Genomic DNA, 23,658 nt, shown 5'->3' on the forward strand with positions numbered 1-23,658 from the left:
TTCAAAAAATATATTTATAAATATATTTATAAATAGTTACAAACATCATTTTTTATGGAGTTTGATAATTTCTGAAACCATTAATCATATACAAGGTGGCCACTCAAATCAGGTTTCAAATTTTCCCAGATAAAATTCTTAAAATTTTAAGGTCAGCTCTTCTCATGAAGAGTAGGATGTGTACAAGAAAAATGTCAATATTGTAAAGTGTTTTATTTAAAATGTTATTTTTTTAATATATCATGTTGAAAAAATAATTACACTAAATTTATCTTAACAACTTAGCAAGATTTTTTCTTCTTCTTGTTTTAAATGCTTTGGTACAACATTAATTTTTAAAAAATTAAGACATATGGAGAAAATAATTAGACTAAATTTATTTTAACAACTTAGCAAGATTTTTTCTTCTTCTTGTTTTAAATGTTTTGGTACAACATTAATTTTTAAAAAATTAAGACATGTGGAGAAAATAATATGTTTAGCTTGGATGATACATTGTTTTTATTAAATAAAAAATGTTTTAAAGTGTTACTTTAAGTAGTTTTTGCACAAAGTGTACCAAATGGCAAATACAGAGTGTCCAAAAATACTTTGGATAAGTATTGTTTAATATATTTTCATTAAGCAATAAAAAAACAAAACAATTCTAGGCAATTATAAATCAATAAATATTTATATTCACAATAGCTTCCAAAAGTGTAAGTAAACTTATGACTTTTCGTGAAATAGGGCTCTATTCATTAATTAAAATGAATATTTCAGAATGGGTATTTAATAATAAGATGTATAATCTATTCTTAGCAAAACTGCATGGAATATTTTAAAAACAAAGGAAAAGTTTATTTTTCAGAAATTTCAGAATAAATTATTATATTCCACTGCTTTAATTTTTTATTTAAATACTTTTAATTTGGCGATAAATTTTCATTTAAAAAAAGTGGGTATAACAGATGATAAAATAATTTAAATTAAGAAAATTAGTAAAATTGAAAAAATAAAAAAAAATCCTTGTTCCTTGATTTTAGTAGGTTTTTATAGAAAATTTCACTGACTTTTTCAGTATAATTCCAGGTTTCAAGGTGGGTGGCCATCCTGATATGCTAATTTGTACCTACTTATGTTATTACAATAAACAATATAATTTAATGCAGTTCTGCATTATTATTAGAAAGATGTTTGCACAGATCAGCATAGAAGACACAGAAATTAAAAATATATTAAAATAATTAAAAGTCAATATTTTAATCTTAGAAATTTAAGCTAGTTTATAAATTTATCTTTACAGAAGATTTTGATTTGTATTGCTTAGACTCTCAATCAAAGATTAAAAATTAACATAAATCTATAATCTACGGGCAGATATAATTGTAAGTTACATAACATTACTAGACACTTTTTCACATTTCTAACATTTATTTTAACATCAAAGCACAATTTTAAAAAAAAATTCAAAATTTATAATATTTAAAAACTTTGTTTATAGGATAAATACACAAACAGTGTTGAACACAACCATTATAAAAATGCATTTTACTTCTAAAAATCAAAATATAAATAGATATCATACAATTTCAATAAATTCACTTCCTAAATTTAAAATTGGTTCTTTTATTTAAATGTCTGTAACAGGGCAATCACAATGAAAACTCATCATATATTGTAAATTATAAAAAATGTCACAATAGAAGTATACGTCACAATGGCATGATATCTGTTAAAAATAAAGTATGTATGTTTTAATTACCTTTGAGTGACATAAAATTTCATTTACACACATACTATAAAGTCAGAGTTGCAAAATATGTCCACAAATGTGATCACATTTAATGTGTATATTTCATAGTCAAAGAAGTGGCATTTCTTTAGAAATGCATATGTTTAAAAAATGTAACAAAAAAAAGTCACTTTGACTGAAACAGAAAGTAAACATACTGTACCAGTTAATTATCAAAGATAATCATTTAAAAGGAAATGTTAACTCTAAAACTAACATCAGATTAAAAGAAAAGAAAATCACAGTAAATGTAAAAGTAGTTCTAACACCATGCAACCAAATTATATCAAAGTCAATACTTTTAAGACATAAATACTTTCAAAATTTTAAATACAGTTTAACAAGTTAATTTAGGAAAGTTCAATTCAATCTTACGAAGTTAAAGGAATTTAAATTTAAGATAAAATTAGAAACAGAAAAAAAAATTTTTTTTTTTTTTAAGTGAATACATCATCATAATGTTGCTCCATAAGAAAAAATTTCACTAAAATAGATAATCCCTAATTTTTAGAAACCTTAAGAACATTATGCAAGTCTGGTACAAAAAAAAAAGAAAGAAAAAAAAGAAAGAAAATTTTACAATTCAAGAAATAGTTTCAGCAATAAAGTGAAAGAGCTATGGTATAAAAACGCTAGATATTCCAAATGCTATGATGACCATAAAAGACAGTTCTTGTTTTCAATCTCATCTCTAATCTGATTAAGTTGGTGCATTGTGTGATACACTACAGATGCACTAATCAGACCATAGTCAAAAAGATTGCACAAGTGTAGCAAAAAATTACGATACAGCCTCTGGGTAACTATCTTCAAACCATGTTCTTCAATGAACATAGAGCAAGCAAGAGGAATTTGACAATCACCCACAAATCTAGAAGAAAAAAATATTAATTTAGATTTAAATAATAGAATTTAGAATCTATATTATATATTGATAAAATCTAAAATGCAGGCATGTACCAAACACAATTAATCCAAATAAATTATGCAAAATCTTTCGAATATTACATTTAAGACCAATAGTAAACACTTGCCTAATAAATAAATAAAATAAATAATCAAATAAATAATTAAAGTAATTAATTATAAATAAATAATTTTTAAATAAACGAATTAAAAAAAACTAACCTAATTTTATCAAAGTCAAATAATTGTGTAGGAATATTTAATAGTGATAAGACAAGGCATAATCTATATTTCTCATTAATAGATGTATATCATTTAATCTTTTTTCAAAAATCCTTGATTTGGTTAAATTGATTTTTCTTAAAAAAAAAATCATTGATTTATGTCAAAAATATTTTTAAGGTCTGATTTCATTGCTATTGATGGCTTTATCCAGTGACATAATACATAAATTATTATTCAATGTTTAAAATTGACTTCGAAAAAAAAAATTATATATATATTAAATGTGGGAAAAAAGTAACTAGAACTTTAAAATCATAATTATTATAACTGTAGTTGTTTAATTTACAGATTTTAATTATATCCATTCAGTTTTAGGCCAAATACTAGTACTTGTAAAATTTATTAAATACATAGTTTATTTATACAAATAATGAAAAAAGACTTAATCTGCCAAAATTAATCAGAATTACTGCTGATTTTGTTTTCATGCATGTTTCCCGATATGTAAATTAATTTATTCTTTATTTGAAATCTAACTGATAAATCGGATCTTTTTTTTTTTACAAATTCATGAAAGAATTGAGCTTGAATAAAAACTATGATTTTCTTTAATTCAGTGAATAGCTAGTAAGAATAATAAAATAATTTTAATCATTTTTGTTTGAAATATTAAGTATTGCTAATAAATTTTATCAGAACTTTAAATGATAAATACAGAAAATAAAAATATGATTTTTCTTTAAAAACTATCATTTCTGCAACGGTATATAGTGTATCAACTTTAAAGTGAATTTACTCAAATTTCTTAAAATTCCACAGAAAATTTTCCTCCTCTCAACTTTTCAACTATCAGAAAAATTAAACCTTAATTCTTCTTGAAAGTGATTTAAAGTAATAAAAATGAGCAAAAGTCTTATTTTTAAAACAAATTAATTGAAAAATGTTATACATGAATTTAAAATAAAACAATAAAAAAATTTAATATGAAAAAGTTGATAAAAAATTGTGAGAAATACAGATTGGTTTTTTCATACCCATATTTCATAACATGAAGGTTCCACATTTTCATCAGTTCTTTTTCTCCTTCATTGACATCAGTAAATTCATCAATCATCTTTAAATATAAGAAATGCCAAGTAAATAAAAATAAATAATTATATAGATTCAAAAGTTAAACTTGATTTAATGAGGAAAATATTCTTACGTGTTGAGTTTTAATCCTAAGCCAGGTTGGATCATTTTCAGATTCTGAGTCAATATCTATTTCTTGAGGTCTTACAGATAGGCATGTAACTGTATGGTAATACAATCTGGAGGGAAAAAAATGCAAAGTAGTTAAATATCTATCTAAAAACGAAAGGTAATTAGTTTTACAAACATTTATACATATATTCAATGGCTCCTAAAAAGTGTTTGTACAATTATGACTTTCAATGAAATAGGGCTCAATTCATTAGTTAAAATGAATATTTCAGAATAGGTATTTAATAATAAGATCTACAATCTATTTTTAACAAAACTGCATGTAATATTTAAAAAAAAAAGAAAAGTTTTTGCTTGCTAGCTGCAAAATATTTTTTCCCCATCATTCAAAAATGGTTCGTATTTGTAAAAATAATAATAATAAATAAAAAAATTTGAAAAAAAAAAGACAAAATTTAAAAGTTGGCTATTTGCCATCATTAGTGGTAAATCAGTAATGAATGTTGCTAAAATAGTTTATTTTTTCCAACTGAACTGTGCAGTATGCGATAAAAGGCTTGAAAGAAAGAATTTAAATCAGTCTGATCACAGATTAAAATTACAAAATTTGCGATAAAAGTCATAAAAATTTTATCCGTGTTGTAAACGTTTCCATTGAATTTAATAAAAAATATTCTTGTTCAATTTTACCTGAAATTCTTCGACGAATTTTGCGAGCAGCTAGATTAAATGTGCGTTCTGCCTCCATAAAGTGTTTAGTTTTACGAAAAACAGAAACATCACATTTTACTTAGCAAAATGAATGATAAATAAATCCCAAATGCATCTAGAATGTCTTATTCGTGGATGAAACCAAATTTAACCCATTGGGCTTCAATGAATTGGATGGAGCAGAAAAAATTAGGAACTTTATTCCAAGGATTCAGTTTGGACAGTTAGGCAACGGTGGTGGTTTCCTTGTGTGTTGGTGCATGTCAACATCAAAATAAGATATATTTATTGATGGCATAATGAACCAACCTTTTTATTTAAATATTTTAACATACAATTTATAATTATCAGCTGGAAATTTGGGTATTGGAAACAACTTTGTTTTATATCTAGATAACTATAATTAGTATGCGTCTTTCGATGTTCGCATATGATGTCCGGATTGACCACAAGTTTTGTAAGTAAAATTGACCACAAGTTTTTAACACACTGCCTCAATTTATATATTTAAACTCAATAAAATATATTTGAAGAGAACTGAACGTTAGAGAATGATAACATGATATTAAAACAAAAAAAGTAACTAAAAACTAAAATGGTGACAGAAAAGATGAGTTTTGATGCAGAAACTACAAAAAAATAGTTACATTTATTTACAGAGTTTTAAAAGCTAATGAGGATTCCAAATTATACTCTACTAAATGTAAATTTAACGAAAAATTAGGATATTTACTAATGGGGGGAAATTTTTTAAAAGTGTACAATGACTTTTGTGAGATGAAGTTTTGGTTACTTGGTTAGTTTCGATTACAGATTTCCTAAAAATAAACTTTCACTTTGTCTTTAAAATATTCCATGCAGTTATGCTCAAAACAGAGTAGATATATTTTTATTAAATATCCATCCTGAAATATTAATTTTAATTGATGTATACAATACTATTTTATTTAAAGTCATAAGTGTACAAACACTGTTGAGAGCATATATTTATACAAATATGTGTGTGTGTGTATTAATATGGAAAACATTGTTTTTGTTACTAAACAAAAACAAAAGTGTAGAAATAAAAGAAATTTTTTTATATAAATTACAGTACTATTTACGAAAAGTTATAATTTGACAGACAAGGCCAAGTAACAAAATAAAAGCATGCAAAAGAGCAGAAAAGAGTTTTTAAATTCATACAATTTTAATATTTTGATACAAATGAGCAGCACTTAAATATTTTACCTTGTTAAAAAAATTATTATTTTCGTTTATGTTTCGTCGTTCACTGCTTAGCACATATTTTTCTTCTGAAGATATTTCAGAATTCAAGCTATTTGTAGCCACTGACAAACATCAAAACACCACTTTGGCCAGTTTAGAATATTGTTATCTTAGATTTTTATAACCGGATTACTTTAATCTCCCTAAACACCTAATTCAGTAACTAATGCTTTATATTTGTAGGTTAGTTTGTCAGTAACTATTAGGATACATTTAAAAATGTTATTTTGCTTTTGATCTATTTTCATAAATGTTTTATCAACCCATTAGGTTGATAAAACATTTATTAGAACAGATCAACGAAAGGATCTTAGCTTTTAAATAGTATTAATTTCTGGTAAAGTGTAAGTTAAACATTTATTTCTTGCTCAAAAAATATCCCTTTAAAAAATTTGTTTACTCAATAAAAAAAACCACATTTAAACATTTGCAGAAATTATTGTAAAACTCTGCCTTGTCAAACTTGGAACCTTACCAAAAAAAAAAAAATAATGATAATAATAAATTTGTATTGTTTAAGTATGTGAAAAATGATAACTTTTATATAATAAAAAATAATCTTTATGGTCTTAAGTTATGTCCAGCTAAGAAATGGTAATTGTTTAGTGCAGATGACATAAAAAAATTAGACACAAATACATCATAAGATTAGACACAAAAGCATATTCTTCTAATTAAACATTTTAATTTTGGAGCCCGTAAATATGGTTAGTTAAAATCATTATAGAAATTAAAAAATTCATTACCTTAGTGAAGAATAAATGTTTTAACTAAGAAAATTTTACATTAAAAAAAAAAAAACTAAATTAGTCATAATAAAAACATTTTTAACCTGGCAGTTTTCAATGAAGGCTAACATATAAATATCTTTAATAGAAACAAAAAAGATAAATAGTAAGCTAAATTTGTCAACCTGTTATGGCCAGAAATATATGAGCGATGACCATCAGGCTCAATATCTTCTGCTTCAAGAAACTCAGACAGACTTGGTGCAGGTCTTTTAGGACTAAAAGATACACACTTTGTACTTAGTTCAGAATTCAAACAACAAAAATAATTAAGAAATAGAAATAGAATTATAAACTCACCGACACACAATTACATGAGTAACTGGATTTCTCCTTGCTGGACCTGTTCTGCTAAAGGCAAAACCAGTGGAGTGAAGGTCATTTGGATTTCCAACATAAGAACCATCGTAGGATTCATTGATAGAGACATCAATACGAGCTCCTCGTGAATGTGGCTAATAAAATACATAGATAAATTTAGCAATACAAATATATATTACAGGGTGACAATGAATAACTTAGACACATGATAAAAAATATCACAATCAAACTAAACATAAGACATTATTACTCGTAACATATTCAACCATTATTAAAGTGATTACCTTTGGGTTAAATATAGAACTAAAAACGAGTAAAAAAAATTTCTGCATTAAAATGTAAGTCACTTACCATTATTTTGACATATTTCTTCGAAAGAATATTTATAGGGATACCAAAATTTTAACAGGCTTTGTACAAATCGTAGTTTACAAGATGAATCAAGCATAAAAATCTATTCTTGGTTTTAAGTCTAATGAATAAGGTGAGCATTCTGGTGCTGAATTCAAGAAAATGTGCCTTACACAATTTTTGAATGCTAAGACTGCATAATAGATAACACAATTAACTTTGATTTTTCCAATAATTGGAACATTTGCTTGGCTCAATATTTAACTTTTAAAACTTTAGTGATCGGTATAAGTATTTAGCTTTACCAATTATTTAGAATAACTCATTCATGCCATACCACCCTTACTAATTATGTAGTAAAAGTAAAAAGATACGAAACTCTCTGTCTCACTATTGTGTCAGTTTTAAAGTGTAGTCAAGTGTATCAAAAAAATCATAATCATGTTTTTAAGTTGCAATAAACAAGTATTTAGACCCAAATGCATCATAAGATATTTTATATGCATTAACTAAAGAATCATAAAATGAAATTCAAGAAAATAGGCATTTACCTTTCACTAACTAGCAAAAAAAGTTAGAGTATTCATTTATTAGTTTATTCTAAAAGAATAATAACCAAGAAAACACTATAAAAAACAAAGTAAAACAAAAAAGTACTTAAGGAATTAAATTTATAAAAAAAAGATATAGATTTTTAAATGTATTTTTGCACTACCTAAAGCATACAAAATTTAACAAATAAAGTTAAAAAAATAATGAAAATTAAATAAATTCTGGTATAAATAATTGTAATATAAAATTCAAAAAAATTTCATATGAAGTGCTTACCACATAATTAGGATTAAATTTACTATGATTTAATAAAATCTGGAATAAAAAAAATAATTAATTCTGGTGTAAATAATTGCAATGTAAAATTAACAAAATTAATTTGAAGAAGTACTTACCACATAATTAAAATTAAAACGACTATGACATAGTTTTAGATGCTTCAATAAACAATACAGCTCCATGCAATTTACTCGACACCAAGGACATTGAAAATCATCCCTAGCTTCAGTTTGTTGTCTGGTATTGTTATTATATAAAAACTGATAATAAACTCTAGTCTTTTTGCCTCTTTCTTGCAATACAGATTCTTGCTTTAAACCTGCAAATTAAACATGTTATTTAATTTTTTTAAAAAAATAATAAGTTTCTCAACTCTATAGGTTGAGAAAAAAAAAGCAAAATTAAAATAGAATTTATAAAATTTTTTTTCTTTTTTTTCTGCTATACAAGTTATTACAGTTTGTGACTAAGTTCTACATTCAGGCAAAAGAGTAATAAAGGGGGGGGGGAAGGTTTAAAATACTTATAAAATAAATCATGTAAAAATTGTCTGACATTATTTTGCACAAAAAGAAAACATTTAAATTATTTACATACTAATTAAATTTTTTTTAGTATGTGCTTTCATTAGCAGTCTAACCAACTGTTAAGTTTTATATATAAATCAGGGTTAAAGAGAATAAGATAATAATAAAGTATAACAATAAAATAATGTAGAAATATTCTTTTATTATTTTCCCTTTTCTCAAGTTTAGAAAATTGGAAATTCAGCCAAAAGTGGGAACAATCTTACACCTGTAACTTATGATATTTTTGTTAAATGTTGCTTCATAGGATGAAAAATACCAAATTTAATACTATAAAAGAATTAACAGCAAGTGTACAAATTTATTTTTAATAGATGAACAGAGCAAATAAGTATTTTAAGACTGTTCAAATTATCCAGAAATAATGGAATGTCCAATAAGATTAATTTAGTAAACAAAAATAAAATTATTAGATAAAAATAAAATTATTGGATAAAAATAAATTATATAAATATAAAAGTTATAAATAATTTTAAACTTTAGGGCATCAAAAATTTACACAGAACACTCATTTACACCCCTTTAAAAAAAGATTCTCAGAATTAAACAAAACATATTTAATTTAAACTATGTAGCTTATACAATAAGTTTTTCCATAAAAGAAATTAAGAAGAGATCTTTTCAGAAACTTAACCTACTGCTTAAGCCATCAAGATTAAGTAGATCATCCGGTCGAGCTGATGGTAGGGGTCTATCTACCATTCCTGAAACTAAATTATCCTTCCATTGTAGATGGAATGTAACCAAAGGACCTTTGCCAAATACATCTACAAGATTTAATGTCTGAAAATAAAATTGTTTAAGATGTTACAAATCTATTGATATAAGCAAGTTTCAAATTGTTAGTTTAGTAGCCCATATAATGATAACACTGTTATAACTGGGCAAGGTAAAATTGTTGATAGGGTATTTATATATATTTTGAAATGTAGTTAAAAATAAAGTAAAAGAAATAAACACATTAAGGGTAGTTAAAATTGATATTTAAATGAGAGAGAAATCAAAATGTTTTCCAATCACTAATGAGGAAAATAGGATGAAAACATCAAAACCAGTTTAATTATCTGATGAAATCAAAATGAGTTTCGAATAATCACCCTTCAACTTTTCTACTCCCTTTAGCAATTAAATAGATTTTTAGTCTTCCCTTCCTTACTTGAGATTCAATGTATTTTGATAGCAATTGTTTTTTAATTGCTTAAATGATGTATTGATTGTTTTTTAATTGCTTAAATCTATCACCCCTAATGTGTATGTTTCTTTCAGTTCATTTTAGAGATGATTTCTAAAAATATATATTAAAGGCAGTCATTACTGAACACACTACATTTATATGATTTTTTAGATTTTTCTTCCAATTTCTTACATTAACAAAAAGCCAATATATTACAGCTAGTATGACTAGTTTATAAATAATAACTAATTTTACCTTATCTTTACTATCAGGAAATGTTTCCCATGAAGATAGCTTCTTGGGTGACGATTTTTGCCCTAGTTCTTGCAACACTAGTTGGTACTCACCATCTGTGAGTAAACATCTTTGATGCTTGTCATAGACAACTAGTTCAGCACCATAAATTCTAACCTCCTCTGACTGATTTTTTAAGCTTTTTCTCTTCTTCTGAGCAGGCTCATCTGCTAAAATTTCAAAAACACAATATCGCAATATAAAAAACAGAAATAAAAAAGCAAAAAGGCAAGCAAACCATTCAGTAACTAATAAACAAATATCATCTGCAGCAAGTATAAGAAAAAAATATATCTTTTTAATACATATATATATAAAATAAATAATACAGATAAAAAAATTTAATATACATATAAATTTATTAATGTTTATAGAATCAGGGTCGATCCCCATTGGTGGCTTGGGGGCCACCCAGCTTCAGATCAATGGCTACCAGCTTGCCTGGAAAATAAAGACTGCTTGAACACAATGCTGACCACATTGCCCCAATCATACCGCACGTCATGAAATTGTGAAGCTTTAACCTTTTTCACCCCTTGACCCTTAACAGGCTGTTGCGGGATGTGCTCATATTAGTTGCAAATTACTGTCTATTTCGTCAATTTTTTTTTTTTGCATCTATAGTTTCATTATTCAAAATTTTAAATTTAATTTTAACTTATAACTTAGAAATTATTTTTGACTTAGTTTTAGCCTTTTTATAAAACTAATTACAACAAACTACAATTTGAAAAACAACATATATGCTTTACAAGCATAGACATTTGCTACAACAATTTTTTATTTTTGTTGTATAACTGGAAATAATCTAATGAGAAATAAGTCTTTAAAAAACTTGGATTTTCTAATTTGACATAATTTTCATTAATTCTTCATATTCTAATAATAACCCTATTTAATTTGCTATATAAAAAATTCGACACTGTAAAACGACAATCAGTTAAGATATAAAACTATATTAAGATATAACAATAGCTTCTTGGAATCTATAAACAAAGCATGGTCTTACAGATAAATAGGTATTTCAAGGTTTTTAAAATTATCTTAGGAAAATTCAATATATTTAAATCTTAAGAGAAAGTAAAAATAGGTTAATTATATTACTTTGTTGAAAGAGGTGTAAAAATAAATGACTCTTCAAACTTTGTAAACTTGTCTTAAAACTTAACTTGTAACAAGCCTCAAAATTATGTTTTTTTCCCCAGTGAGCATGCTTTTACAAAGTTAGGTTCGATTCTATTCGAACCAGCCCTAGTTTGCAAGAGCATAACCAATAGAGGTTACAAGTAGTGGCAAATTAGCCCAGAGAGGGTATTCTGTCTAATATCTGGTAAAAGGCTTTGTTGGTGTGTTCATTACAAAATGTTTTCCAGAGATATTGCTATTACTTAATTTACAACCCTCACAGAATATTAGAATTTGATTTCAGTCATTATCAACAGTTAAAAAAATTACTTATTAAAACAAAAAAGTTATGGTACTAAAATGGGATCATAAAAATTTTTAAGATTTAAAGAATAGGCATTGCAAATAACAGGGTTCCCACTGAATTCAGGAAAAAAAAAAAATCCCTGATTTTTCCCGGTATCTTAGGAAAATTTCAATGAAAATCTAAACCATATTTTCTCTAAACCATGCAATTTTTCATCAGGCAACTTTGATTTTTTATTTGTAATGTCAAATACTAGATCTTGTGAGTAAAGAAATACCACTGAATGATGATAGAATCGTGAAAGTTTAACTAAAATGTGAAATTTTTATAACAAATAATTGTAATAGATGTTAGAATTATTTAACTTGAATCTCAATAACTGTTTACTGTTATTGACAATTCTGAGATGGGTTACTTTCCAGGTATAATGTAGGAGTTTTGCAGGTATTCTTTTTTTTTTTTTTTAAATTGTAATATTCCCCTGCTTTTAAGAATCAAAATAAAATTTCAATTCCAGGTTTTCCCTGACTTGTGGAAGATCTGAAATAAAGTATTTTTTTACTTACTGACATCTGAAATATCTCCATTGCAAAATCCATTTAGCTTCATTCGGTTAACTGGACATGTGACACGCAATAAAAGAACATATGACTTGACTAGATTACCATTGCTTATATTAAAATTATCATTTGGTACAGATATGGCAGTGACTTTAGCAGGAGGATTGTTCATATCAGGATTTCTATGCACTTCACATTTCCCTACTATTTGAAAAAAAAATCTTAACAATATACACACAGTTTTGTAAATTTTTATTAATAATACAAAGAATTTCTTTAAAATGATAATTAGACACAGTGAAGAATTTAAAATAAAATGTATAGTATAATAAAAATAGTATTACGTAAATAACAAAATAGCACAGCATTTTCTATCCATGACCTTCATTTTGAATACTTTTTACTGATCTACAAATTTTTTTTACTAAAACTTTGTAATTAACTATGTACAAAAAACTTTCTATATTCATAAGTAAGTATTTATTTATTATGATACTAATTCTAACATTTATTTAATTAAATTTTTTTTTTTTTTACATTTTCAAGTGTAACTTAACTAGATGTTACCGAAACATAATTAATATGTGTCACCAAAAAATGGCAGGGAGCGCATATCATCTATTTGAGAGCAATATTTGACTCATGAGATGCAGATTGCGCGTTTTTCCATAAAAGAAAGGAGCTGAGATAGCTATGTGGTTATCTAACTTAGCTTTCAATGTGAAGTTAGCTTGAAGTTTGTCTGGCTTCAGATTGATACATACTAGCTTGCCTAGAAAGTAAAGACTGCTTGTGTGCAATGTTGACCATATTGCTACAATCATACTGTTCGACACAAAATTCTGGAGCCCTAACTTCCATGACCCGCAGGGTCCACAACGATTGTTGCAAGTACGCTTTACTTTTACTTAATAAGTAAAATAAGAAATCAGAATTTAAACTGATAAAAGTTATTTTATAACTTATCAATTTAACTTAGCTTGAATCAATGAAAAATAAATTTAGCAATTCTAACATTATATTACGAAGTAATGGAAAATAGAAAAGTATCATATGCAAATTTTTGTCAAATGACTTATCAATTTATGAATCTAATGAATATTTTGAATGTATTTTAGGAAAGTCTAGCCTTGACTTTAAAAACGAAATTTAAAAAAAAAATTAGTATTACATATGAATGTCAAAAACTAAATAAAAAAAACATGAAAGAAATATTACCTGACATTTGAATAGCTGGGGAGGAAACGTCTTTCCTCTTTTTGTGACATATTTTAGAGAGAGAGGCTTCTACACATACCGTATCTCCAGATCCTTCAAGAATTTGGAAAAAAGGGCATTAATATCAAATAAAAAGTAAAAATATCTTTGCTAGGGTTTACACAAAATACAGAACAGTGAACGAAATTAACACAAAACTAAATATGCATGTTTTTGTAGTTTAAAATTACATAAAAATGGGGTGTAATATTTTTATCAGGTGGCTAAAAATTATACATATAACATTACATTTGAAAGTTGTACTCTTTTGTGTGTTTTTACTTTACTTAGTGTTTTAGATTAAAAAAATATTACAATTGTTATTAATTATTAATATTATAATAATATTAATAAATATTAATATTATAATGTGTTGTATTATAAAAGTTTAAAGAATTTATTATTTTTCTCCCTAACTCTATTCTATGTTATATAATGCAAGCTCAACAGCTATGAGTGCTTCACAGTAATCCTGTGGGGAACTGCAGCTATAATATGAACCCTATCAGCCACAAGAACATTCTGATACATTAAAACCATATGATAAATAGTTTTGTTAAATGGATAACACTTAAAAAAAAAAATCATATAAATAAAATACAATTGTGGCAATATTAAATATTTTCTTTTAGTCAATCAAAGGTCTAAGAGTTTCTCTTTTCTTTTAAGCTATTACCTTTCCTTGTTTTTTCAAACACATTTAAATCAAAAATAGATACCGTACATTCCGGCGTATAACGCGCACTTTTAATACAAAAAATAACATTGGATTGTACGGGTGCGCGGTATACGCCGAATATAAAAAATTATAGATTAAAAAAATTTAAATATAGAAAAATACTTTTATTTTAATGAAATAACATACCTTTACCCATATACTTTATTGATTTTCGTTATTACATAAATAGTTCATTATATTCGTCTTCCATTATTTCTTCAGGCACGTCATCACAATGTTTCGTCTTCATCATCTGTGTTACCCTCATCCATACATAAATAGTCATCTTCTGATCCGTCCAGATTATTTGAAATGCTGCATTTTTTTAATGATTTTCTGACTATCTCAGGCTTAATGTCATCCCGTGCTTTTAATATCCATTCGCACACTGTTTCCAAACTTGCATGGCGCATATGTCCTCCTCTCTTAAAGGTTTTCTCGCCCTCCAACATCCAAGAGTTCCACTGTTTTTTTTTTAAAATTGGCTTTAAATGGTTTGTTTAAGCAGACGTCCAATGACTGAAGAAATTATGTCTATCCGCCCGGAATAACTACCATATCGGTGTTACATTCTTTCGTATTATCTGTAAGGTGGGACCAAAACATGTCCCACACTAAAAGGCTTTCTGGTTTTCTATAGATACTAGACGAGATACAATCCAAATTTACAATCCAAATTTTCGTGCGCGTTATACGAAGAGTATATCTTAAAATTTTAAAAAAGTTATTAGAAATTACAGGTGCACATTATACGCCGGGGTGCGTTATGCACCGGAATGTACGGTAAATGATACTGAAATACATTTTACCTGAAGACATTTTATAAGTATTTTCAAATACCTTGATAAATTATAAAATTTTGCTGTCAAATATAACATTTCAGAAAAATGTAATTCTCAATNGTATTTTTTAAAAAAAAAAAATCTATCTTAAAGTTAATGCTTACTACACATAAAAAGAAGTTTAGCAGAGGAATTTCTGTATAATTTTACCTAGGGGCTTAACATTTGGAGTGTTTGACAGAAATGTCTTTTTATGAGAGTTTTGTTTTTTAGCAACTTCATTTGAAAATAAGATTTTTAAAATAAATACAGCAAAAGAATAATAAAAAGAAACCTTAATCATAACAAAATCACAAGTGCTATCTCTGAACTTGATAATTTTATTTTTTGATATACAAGCTCTTTTAATTTTAAGATTGAGGATAAAGTATACTTTAGTGCTTCTGAGCAGAATTATATTTAACGTTCTGCTAATAGAAGTTTTGGGAACATTGTAAAAAAAAGATAAACAACCAACACCTATAATTTATTACCATTTTTTTAAATGAAAATTTTATTTGGAAAATTAAAATTAAAAAAGTAACCTTTAATAGTTAAATATCAAATTATGAATAAATGCCTTCAAGTTAAAAACAACATAATTATTAACAGCAGAGACTTCGTTTTACTTTAGAGCTTTTGTGTGTAGTAGGTTAACAGATCTTAGATGGACATCTAAAATCATGAAGATAGAGGAGAAAATACAATGCATAAAGTAAATAAATTACAAAAAAAAAAAACAAAAACATTTACTACTAATGAACTACTTTACAAATTATCGAAGATTTTTTTAAAAAAATTTGAAACAGAATGAATCCACTAAAAAAAATATATATTTTTTTTTTCTCCAGAGATTTGCACCACAATAAAAAGATTAAATCTTACAAAAAAAGGAATAGTAGAGTAAATATTAAAATTTTTTTTAAATGTAATATCAACTTTTATAATAAAAAAAGAAAATAGAGAGTCCCATAGAAATAGTTGATAAAAACATTTTCTTTAAAAAGTGGGAATAGTAGAAATCAAAATTTACCTTTATACATTTTATCATAGTAGCCAGTAAATGTTATTATTAAATGACCAGATGGCCTAAAAAGAAATAAAAATAATTAACCACAAAATTTATTTTATTTAGCAATAATGCAGCAAACATAAACAGCACAAAATTAGTATATATGAAAAGGGAATATTAAGTAAAATAAGTAATAATGAAATGGATTCATTAAATTAGATTATTTTATAAGGATAATACAGAAGTCTAAATTAACCTAACCTAATAAAAAACATTGAAACATATAAAGAATTAGGTCTTTCCTGAATTGCAATTAAAATTAAAATACTTTTGCTTCATATTTTCTTGAGACATTAAGAAAAAATTTCTTAAGATTTTCTAAGGTACACAATATTTTTATCTGAAACAATATTAAGCTTTAAAATGCTTAAATAAAATTTAAATATAGTTGCCAAGAACATTTTGACAGTATATTAAAATATTGTAACAAAATGGAAAAAAAAAAAAACTTTATTAACATATCGCATCCTGGCAAGAAAAGTGACACAGTAAAAAAAACAGCAATTTTTGAGATTATGTCAATAAAAAATAAGTATTAAGTGTTCCCTCAAGCTCAAAAAATGTCACATCTCTAACTCGCAACTTATCCAGCTGAGGGCAGTTGTATCTAATTCAGAATAATGTTAAAAGTATTCTTTAAGTTGATTTTTCTCCAATGCTGCACTTTTAGAGTTATGACACTGTTCTTGCCGGGGTGCGATATGTAACAAACTAGGATAGATGCTATTGTAATGCAAAATAAAATACTAGTAAAACACTTTTTAATTTCAGAAAGGTTATAGTTTTCAAACAAATTTCATAAATTTAGTGTTTTAAATATATTTTAAAGTTCTGATATTTTAACTAAAGTCAAAATAAAAATTTTTTTAAAATCATAATACAAACACAATTCATTACAAAACAGACAAAGAAATTAATTTATCTAGGAATCTTTTTATTCACTTATAACTTTATTGGAGGCTAAATTTTGAACGATAGAATTCATATGAAAATACACCAAAACGTGAAAACTAAAGAATTTTATATCAATGGCTACAAAAGCCAATTTTAACTTTTAAATCAATTATCCATTACCTATTCTCACAGAAAAATAAAATATGGAAATCAATATAATAATTTATTTTAAAATATTTCTATACCATTAAACAAAAAATAAGCAAAATAAATTTAATTTTTTCAAAATTTATTTTAAATTCAAGATTTACTTATATTTGTTTTTATATATGACTATAACAAAAATAAATTAATTACTTTTTAATGTCAAATTTTAGTTTTATAGCAGTACAATTTTTCCGAAACCTTTTTATAAAAGGGTTGTATTTTCAAGCAACATTTAATTTATTTATTTCGTTAATTGAACTCAACAAAACCTTTATAATACATATTGGTACCATAATAGGTGTTAAATTAAAGAAGCTGAGTTACAAAAATTACACTCAAACAGAATAGTTCTTAATAAATAAACAATTAGATCAGATCTAGAGCATGATGAAAAAGGGCAAAAAACACTGTGAATACTAGTGGCTTAAAGGCAATTTTTTATTTCTCTTGAAAAGTGATTTACTATGAATTTATTAAAATTTAATACACACCTTTCAGATGCAAGAGCTCTGTGCCGGGCAGTTACTCTTTCTAAAATGCTGTCAACCTTAAAGAATTTCCTGAAAACAAATTAATTGGTTTAAAATGTGATTAAAACAAGAATTGGTAGACATTAAAAAAAAAATTGTTATTGCTACCATACCCTATAGTTAAAGCCTTCATATTAATAAAAGTTACGCCTGATTTAGTGCAAAACAAGATAGATAAAAGTATTTTTTAAGGCTCAAAGCATTCTTATCATTTTAAATTAAAATTAAGATAACATACTTTTTTTAAAAAAAATCTAGCAATATTCAAATTATTCTCATTTTTATCAATTTATATTTTGAATAAAATCTGTGATTTCAAATTTTTTTGCAACAGCTTTTAAAATGTATCTTAATATTTCATTCAACTATGAAAGCTTATAAATAATAATACATAAAATATATTTCTCTTGTTACATAAGAAATTAATAATTATAATAAAGGGAATAGACTGCTTTGCAGTATTCAAACATTTAAAAGTCTTACAAAATTTTGGGCAACAGTAGTGTAGAATACAAAAAATAAAAAACTTTTGTGACATTTTTAAGAATTAAAGCTATAAGTTCTTATTTATTTACTTATTATTAAAAATAACTAATGGAATATATACCTTTTAGCATGAGTTCTTGACATTCGATGTTTCATATAAGACAAGCATCTTTGAAGGAACAAGGGCTAAACAATAAATAATGTATTAACCTTAAGCATGTTAAGGTAAATAATTTTCAGCAAAAAGTATTTTTTAAAAAAAAAAAATCTATCTTAAAGTTAATGCTTACTACACATAAAGCAAAAAATACATTTACACTAAGAACAAAGCAAAGCATTTACATAGGTAAAACACAACATAGTCTCAAATCAAAACTTTAATTACTTGATATTTTAAAAAATTAATTTGAATCTAAGTTTAAACACAATGTTTAAAATAATTTATTATACTTTTAAAGAGTTTAAACATCGAAAAAAAAAAAAAAATAAGGAGGGAAATAATACAATAATTTTTAGTATCGTAATCAAGCATCAATTCACACACTCAATAAAAGAAATTATAAATAAAAAAATAAATAAATTGCAATCATTTTTTTTCTAAGTGATACAAATATGCACAAGTTTAACATTGCTTGCTTTTCTATACCGAATTTGTCCTAAATGATTTTTTTTCCCTGTCAATATATGAAATGTCATGCTTTGGAACTTAGTTATTTTAATGCAATGAATTTAGCAAAATAATTTATGTTATTAGTTAATATCATATATTTAAAAAAAAAAAGAATCGTTATTTGATATAAAAAAAATCAAGAATAAGAATGTAAAGCTTTAGCTGTTGCAAAGAATTTACTAGTGAACTTACAGAATTTATTTGGCGTGTTCCCAGAAATCTGTAAATTTGTGTAGGTTCTGCAAAAACACAAAAGTAATTAGGACACTTTAAAATAAAATAAACAAAATGTAAGCATGAATATAATTATAATCAATTGGGAAAAGATGGATATCCAATTTCCAAACATCCATTTGCATGATGTGTACTGAAACCAAAGCTGGAAATCTTTGGAAGCGCATTTGGTAAAGATGTTGTCTACTTCGCTGGTGGAGAGCCAGAAGTATGTGTTCGATTTTAGTAGCCCACTAAACAACCAGCCTGCATACGCAGAAAGGGGTGCGTTAACTCTGTAGTGGTTGAAAATCCTCTCATTGATTGTAGTGGAAAAGTTTAGAGAGAGAGGTGTATTAGTTAAGAGGCTGACTGATATTTGATTAGGGTCAAAACAGTCCATGACATTTTGGACCTGATATTTGGTCACCTTTCCATTTCGATCCATTCCCGGTTCAGCCGTTATCAATTCTATCGTCTATTTTGTTATAGATATTCCATATTTCTTTTTATTACAATGGTCATGCTTCAAAAGTCTCAAATTTAAGTTTTTTAGTTAATTAAATTTTTTTTCTGACCTAAAAGTTAAATAAAATGTAACCTGACTTGCTTTTTCTTCTTTCTCTTTTATTTTGTTCACAAGTGCTCATCTTTTCTTTCCGTTTTCCTTTTCATTTATCTATTTATTTTTGTATTTAGAGCCATTGAAAACTATATGTAATATATTAATACATAATTTTTTATGAGTGTGAAGTTTGGTAAACAAATAAAGATTGCTGTGCTAACCCTGCAATGCAATATGGATTCAATTTCTACATTAAGGAAAATAATAAATACTTGAAAAGATGTTGAAGCCATAAATTAGTAAAATGGAAGCAAGAATCATTACAATTACATATTGGGCTATTTTATATATTTGGTAAAAAATTTCAAATTTCAATATCTAAAATCAGCAGCCTAACTAGCTTAAAAATAAATCTGGCCTTGACTATTATTAAAGCATATTAACACTGGCAAAAGAATATTTAACAATCCAGGAACTGGGCAAATCCAGAAAATTGAGGAAATAACTTACTTTTCAAAATCCTTTTTTATACACAAATAGGCAGTATTTTATGGGTTTTGATTTGAAGTGCAGGAAATAGTTAAAATTATTGATTAATTTTTAAGGTTGGAACATATATGTTGACATAATTACCCAATAAATACGTTTGCATTAAAATACAATATAAAAATTAAATTTAAATCTTTGAGAGGTATTTAATTGTGCTTTTTGAGTATTATGATTCATATTTTAGTTGGTAAAAAAAGTTTTATTTAAAAAAATAATAATAATAAGTAACAATTAGGATTAATACTTTGATACAAGTAGAGGGCAATGTTAAATGTTCTAGGCACATTATTTTGAGGTAGTTAGGGAAGATGAGTGACAATTTAGATTTAATAAAAAATAAAAAAAGTCAATTTATTTGCACTTTGCCAACAGATAAGTACCTTGGATATTTTACAGGTCAGTTAATTTTTGTCTTTAAATTTACAAAAATTCAATGATAGTCTACTAGGTCTTATTTCCTTCCAGGAAATTGTTGTTTTTATACTCATTGAAAATTGTTAAACAGTTATTTTCTTAAAGTAAACTTAATTACTTATTGAACATATATTTTAATCAACACAAAAAGTTCCTTTGCTCATTAATTCTCAAACCATCATAAAGTGGAAACTTTTTTTTAAAAAAAGTATGTAAATTTAAATTAATCATTCTTATTAAAATTCATTGAATTTAAAAAAAAATTGTAAATATCTCTCACAGGGTTGGGTTTTTGACGTCAAAAAGTAGTTTTTGACATGACAAGGGTATAATACTGGTTTAAACCGTCAAAAANACGGTTTAAACCATGGTTTAAACTGTCAAAAACCTGCCAACCCTGATCTCTCACAATTAGAAAAAGCATTAACAATATTTTTTGAATAATATGAGTTATCTTCTTTAATAGAGCCACTATCTAAGAAACCTCCTCAAAAGTCCTACCACCAAAGAACTATTTTTATTAGTGCCGCCATAACCAAAGAGCTTTTTTTAACAATGCCACCACTGCCAAAGAACCCTCTTCAACAGTGCCACAACCAAAGAACCCTCTTCAATGGTGCCACAACCAAAGAACCCTCCTCAATTACCTAGAAACAAATAAAATGTTTTATTGTCGATACCTCAATTTAAGCTCTTCGGTTTTATTTATAACTCATTCTTCAGTGTCACAACCAAAGAACCCTCCTCAATTACCTAGAAACAAATAAAATGTTTTATTGTCGATACCTCAATTTAAGCTCTTCGGTTTTATTTATAACTCATTCTTATGATAGTTCAGTCTATTTTCATGGTTGAGTATGGTCTAATGAAAAACTTCAAAGGAGGATTATAATGTGGGTTGAGTCTATAAAGTAAATCACAGCAAATTTTAAACAACTAAATTTGTTACAATTTAAACCCTTTTCTGCAAATCGTGCAGAAGAAAAAAATTATCAAATAAAATTTTACCAAGCAACTTTATTGTTATAGGGTTTCAAAAATTAATATTTCAATTTGTGTCATTTCAGCAAATAAAATTATAACCAATTTATTTTTCCTCAAAAGATAAATTTTAATGGATTATTAGAAATGATAATTTGAATCTTGTTCAAAATGTAACTCATAAAATGATCGAACAATTTCAATTCATTACAGACCATGAAAATGTGATAATATAAGTAGAAACAAAAACTGATTTTATCAACATATGATATAAAAATGTTGAATAGTACAGTATACTGTTTAATATGATTTTCATAAGTGCAGAGAAAATATACATGACTTTAATGTGATACTTTGATAATTTATTCACCGAAATAATCGGTTAAACAATATATTGATCAAAACATTTATACTTTGTTCATTGTTTTAATAAGTTGATATTCGTGTCACGTCTATTCCTAATATTAGATTAAAAATAATATTTTAAATAAACATTGCAGTGAACTCTAAAAATTTATCCAAGATATAAACATTAATCAGCTTTCTTAAAATATATATAGCACAACGAAAGCCGGCAATTTTTTATTACCTACTGGTTTCATATAAACAAATAACTTTTACTTATAACAATAAAACCCAAACTATTTAAAGAATTAAAAAAGTCAAGATACATTCCAAATAAATTGAGGAATCATAATATCAATAGGAAAATAATTGTGTAACGAGTATATATTTTGATGATTCGTTATGTTGTGAGAAACTTTTAAACCGACACTAGAACATGGAGGGAAGTTTACTTTCAAACGCTTGTAAGAAGAGCTCTCTTTCAGTTTTAATTTGATCTGTACTTGTTTCTTTTTCAGTAGGTTTCTCCCTTTTTTTAGGAGGCATAGTTTCCAATAAAAATATATCACTAATTTAGTTAAATATTTTACGCGCGAAATACTTCACACAATACATTAATACTCTTGGGAAAACTATTACAAATATACAATAAAAAAAACATCACAACAAAGACATTATTTCTTAAATTGTAGATGTTACATAGCACCCGCGGGTTTTTTATTTTTTTCAAAATAAAAATTTACTATCTGTACGAATAAGAGCATTTTATCGTATTTCTACTAGAGGACGCAAAAATCACATTTTGCATCTGTCCGAAATTCTATATTTTTATAGAGGGCGTTGTAATCTTTAAAGAGACTAGCGGATATGGACTATACGTTTTCCTGTGGCAACGCGCTTACTAGACTATTTTGCAAACTGGTTAACGATTGATTATTTAGAAAACCAGATGTTAAATTTTTTTTTAAAAATAAAATCTGAATAATTTACCATAAAATTAATCCCAGGATAGTGCTTTTAAACTGTGCTTGTGAGTCACTTGTAATATTTTTCTGATTCGAGACCGAAATCTTCCAGTTTTACCAGAGTTTGCCTCCTTCTCAACACTCTTCCAGTTATTTAATTGAAATCTAGTAGCGACACTTGAATTTGTCTCGTTTTCTGGAGTACATTTGTGAATATATACGCTTGTAATTTTACACATTTAACAGGGTATTCCAAAAGGTGTCCCGGAGCAATCAAATGTCTCTCGAAATATATTTGGATCGTAGAGAGAAAATGCGTGCTTAATATTTTACAAAAAGCTAACTCTTAATACCAAATTCGACACTCAACCTCAGCCCCGAGGATATGCAACTTCAAAATATTAAATAGAAAGAGCCCCCATTTTTTTTTTTAAAGATTTGGTTTCTAAAGAAAAAGAATTCCTTGATTTGATGGAAATTTTTTTTGTTTTGTTTGCATTTTCGTACGCAGTTGGAGTTGCAATCAAAACAAAAAAATTAGGTTT

General features: G+C 26.1%; 1 protein-coding gene across 3 annotated transcripts; it reads right to left on the minus strand.

The window, feature by feature from the left end:
• Positions 1-909: 909 nt before the first annotated feature.
• On the minus strand, positions 910-22,898 carry LOC107447035 (Polycomb protein Su(z)12). 3 transcript variants are annotated; one of them, XM_016061854.3, is made up of 16 exons: positions 22,601-22,852; positions 19,274-19,320; positions 18,533-18,597; positions 17,887-17,955; positions 16,256-16,311; positions 13,645-13,737; positions 12,433-12,630; positions 10,396-10,604; positions 9,605-9,749; positions 8,496-8,698; positions 8,377-8,415; positions 7,177-7,331; positions 7,002-7,094; positions 4,110-4,215; positions 3,940-4,019; positions 910-2,645 (listed from the first exon to the last, which is right to left on the minus strand). In XM_016061854.3, the coding sequence occupies exons 1-16, from the start codon at positions 22,692-22,694 to the stop codon at positions 2,423-2,425; spliced, it is 1,875 nt and encodes a 624-aa protein (XP_015917340.1). In that variant the 5' UTR covers positions 22,695-22,852; the 3' UTR covers positions 910-2,422. The 3 variants fall into 3 exon arrangements, with proteins under 3 accessions (XP_015917340.1, XP_042894811.1, XP_015917341.1); XM_043038877.2 differs by lacking the exon at positions 22,601-22,852 and adding an exon at positions 20,941-20,965; XM_016061855.3 differs by lacking the exon at positions 8,377-8,415 and having other exon boundaries at positions 1,589-2,645; positions 22,601-22,898.
• Positions 22,899-23,658: the final 760 nt, after the last annotated feature.

Source organism: Parasteatoda tepidariorum, chromosome 1, assembly GCF_043381705.1.
Source record: "Parasteatoda tepidariorum isolate YZ-2023 chromosome 1, CAS_Ptep_4.0, whole genome shotgun sequence".
Lineage (NCBI taxonomy): Eukaryota > Metazoa > Arthropoda > Arachnida > Araneae > Theridiidae > Parasteatoda > Parasteatoda tepidariorum.

Bases quoted from the DNA above. Each gene is read 5' to 3' on its own strand.
- LOC107447035 (XM_016061854.3), bottom strand. From the start codon at position 22,694: ATGCCTCCTAAAAAAAGGGAGAAACCTACTGAAAAAGAAACAAGTACA. The intron at 17,956-18,532 runs GTATATATTCCA...ATTTGTTTTCAG, and splicing joins TCAAGAACTCATGCTAAAAG to GAAATTCTTTAAGGTTGACA. The intron at 13,738-16,255 runs GTAAATTTTGAT...AAATTCTTGAAG, and splicing joins CTATGATAAAATGTATAAAG to GATCTGGAGATACGGTATGT.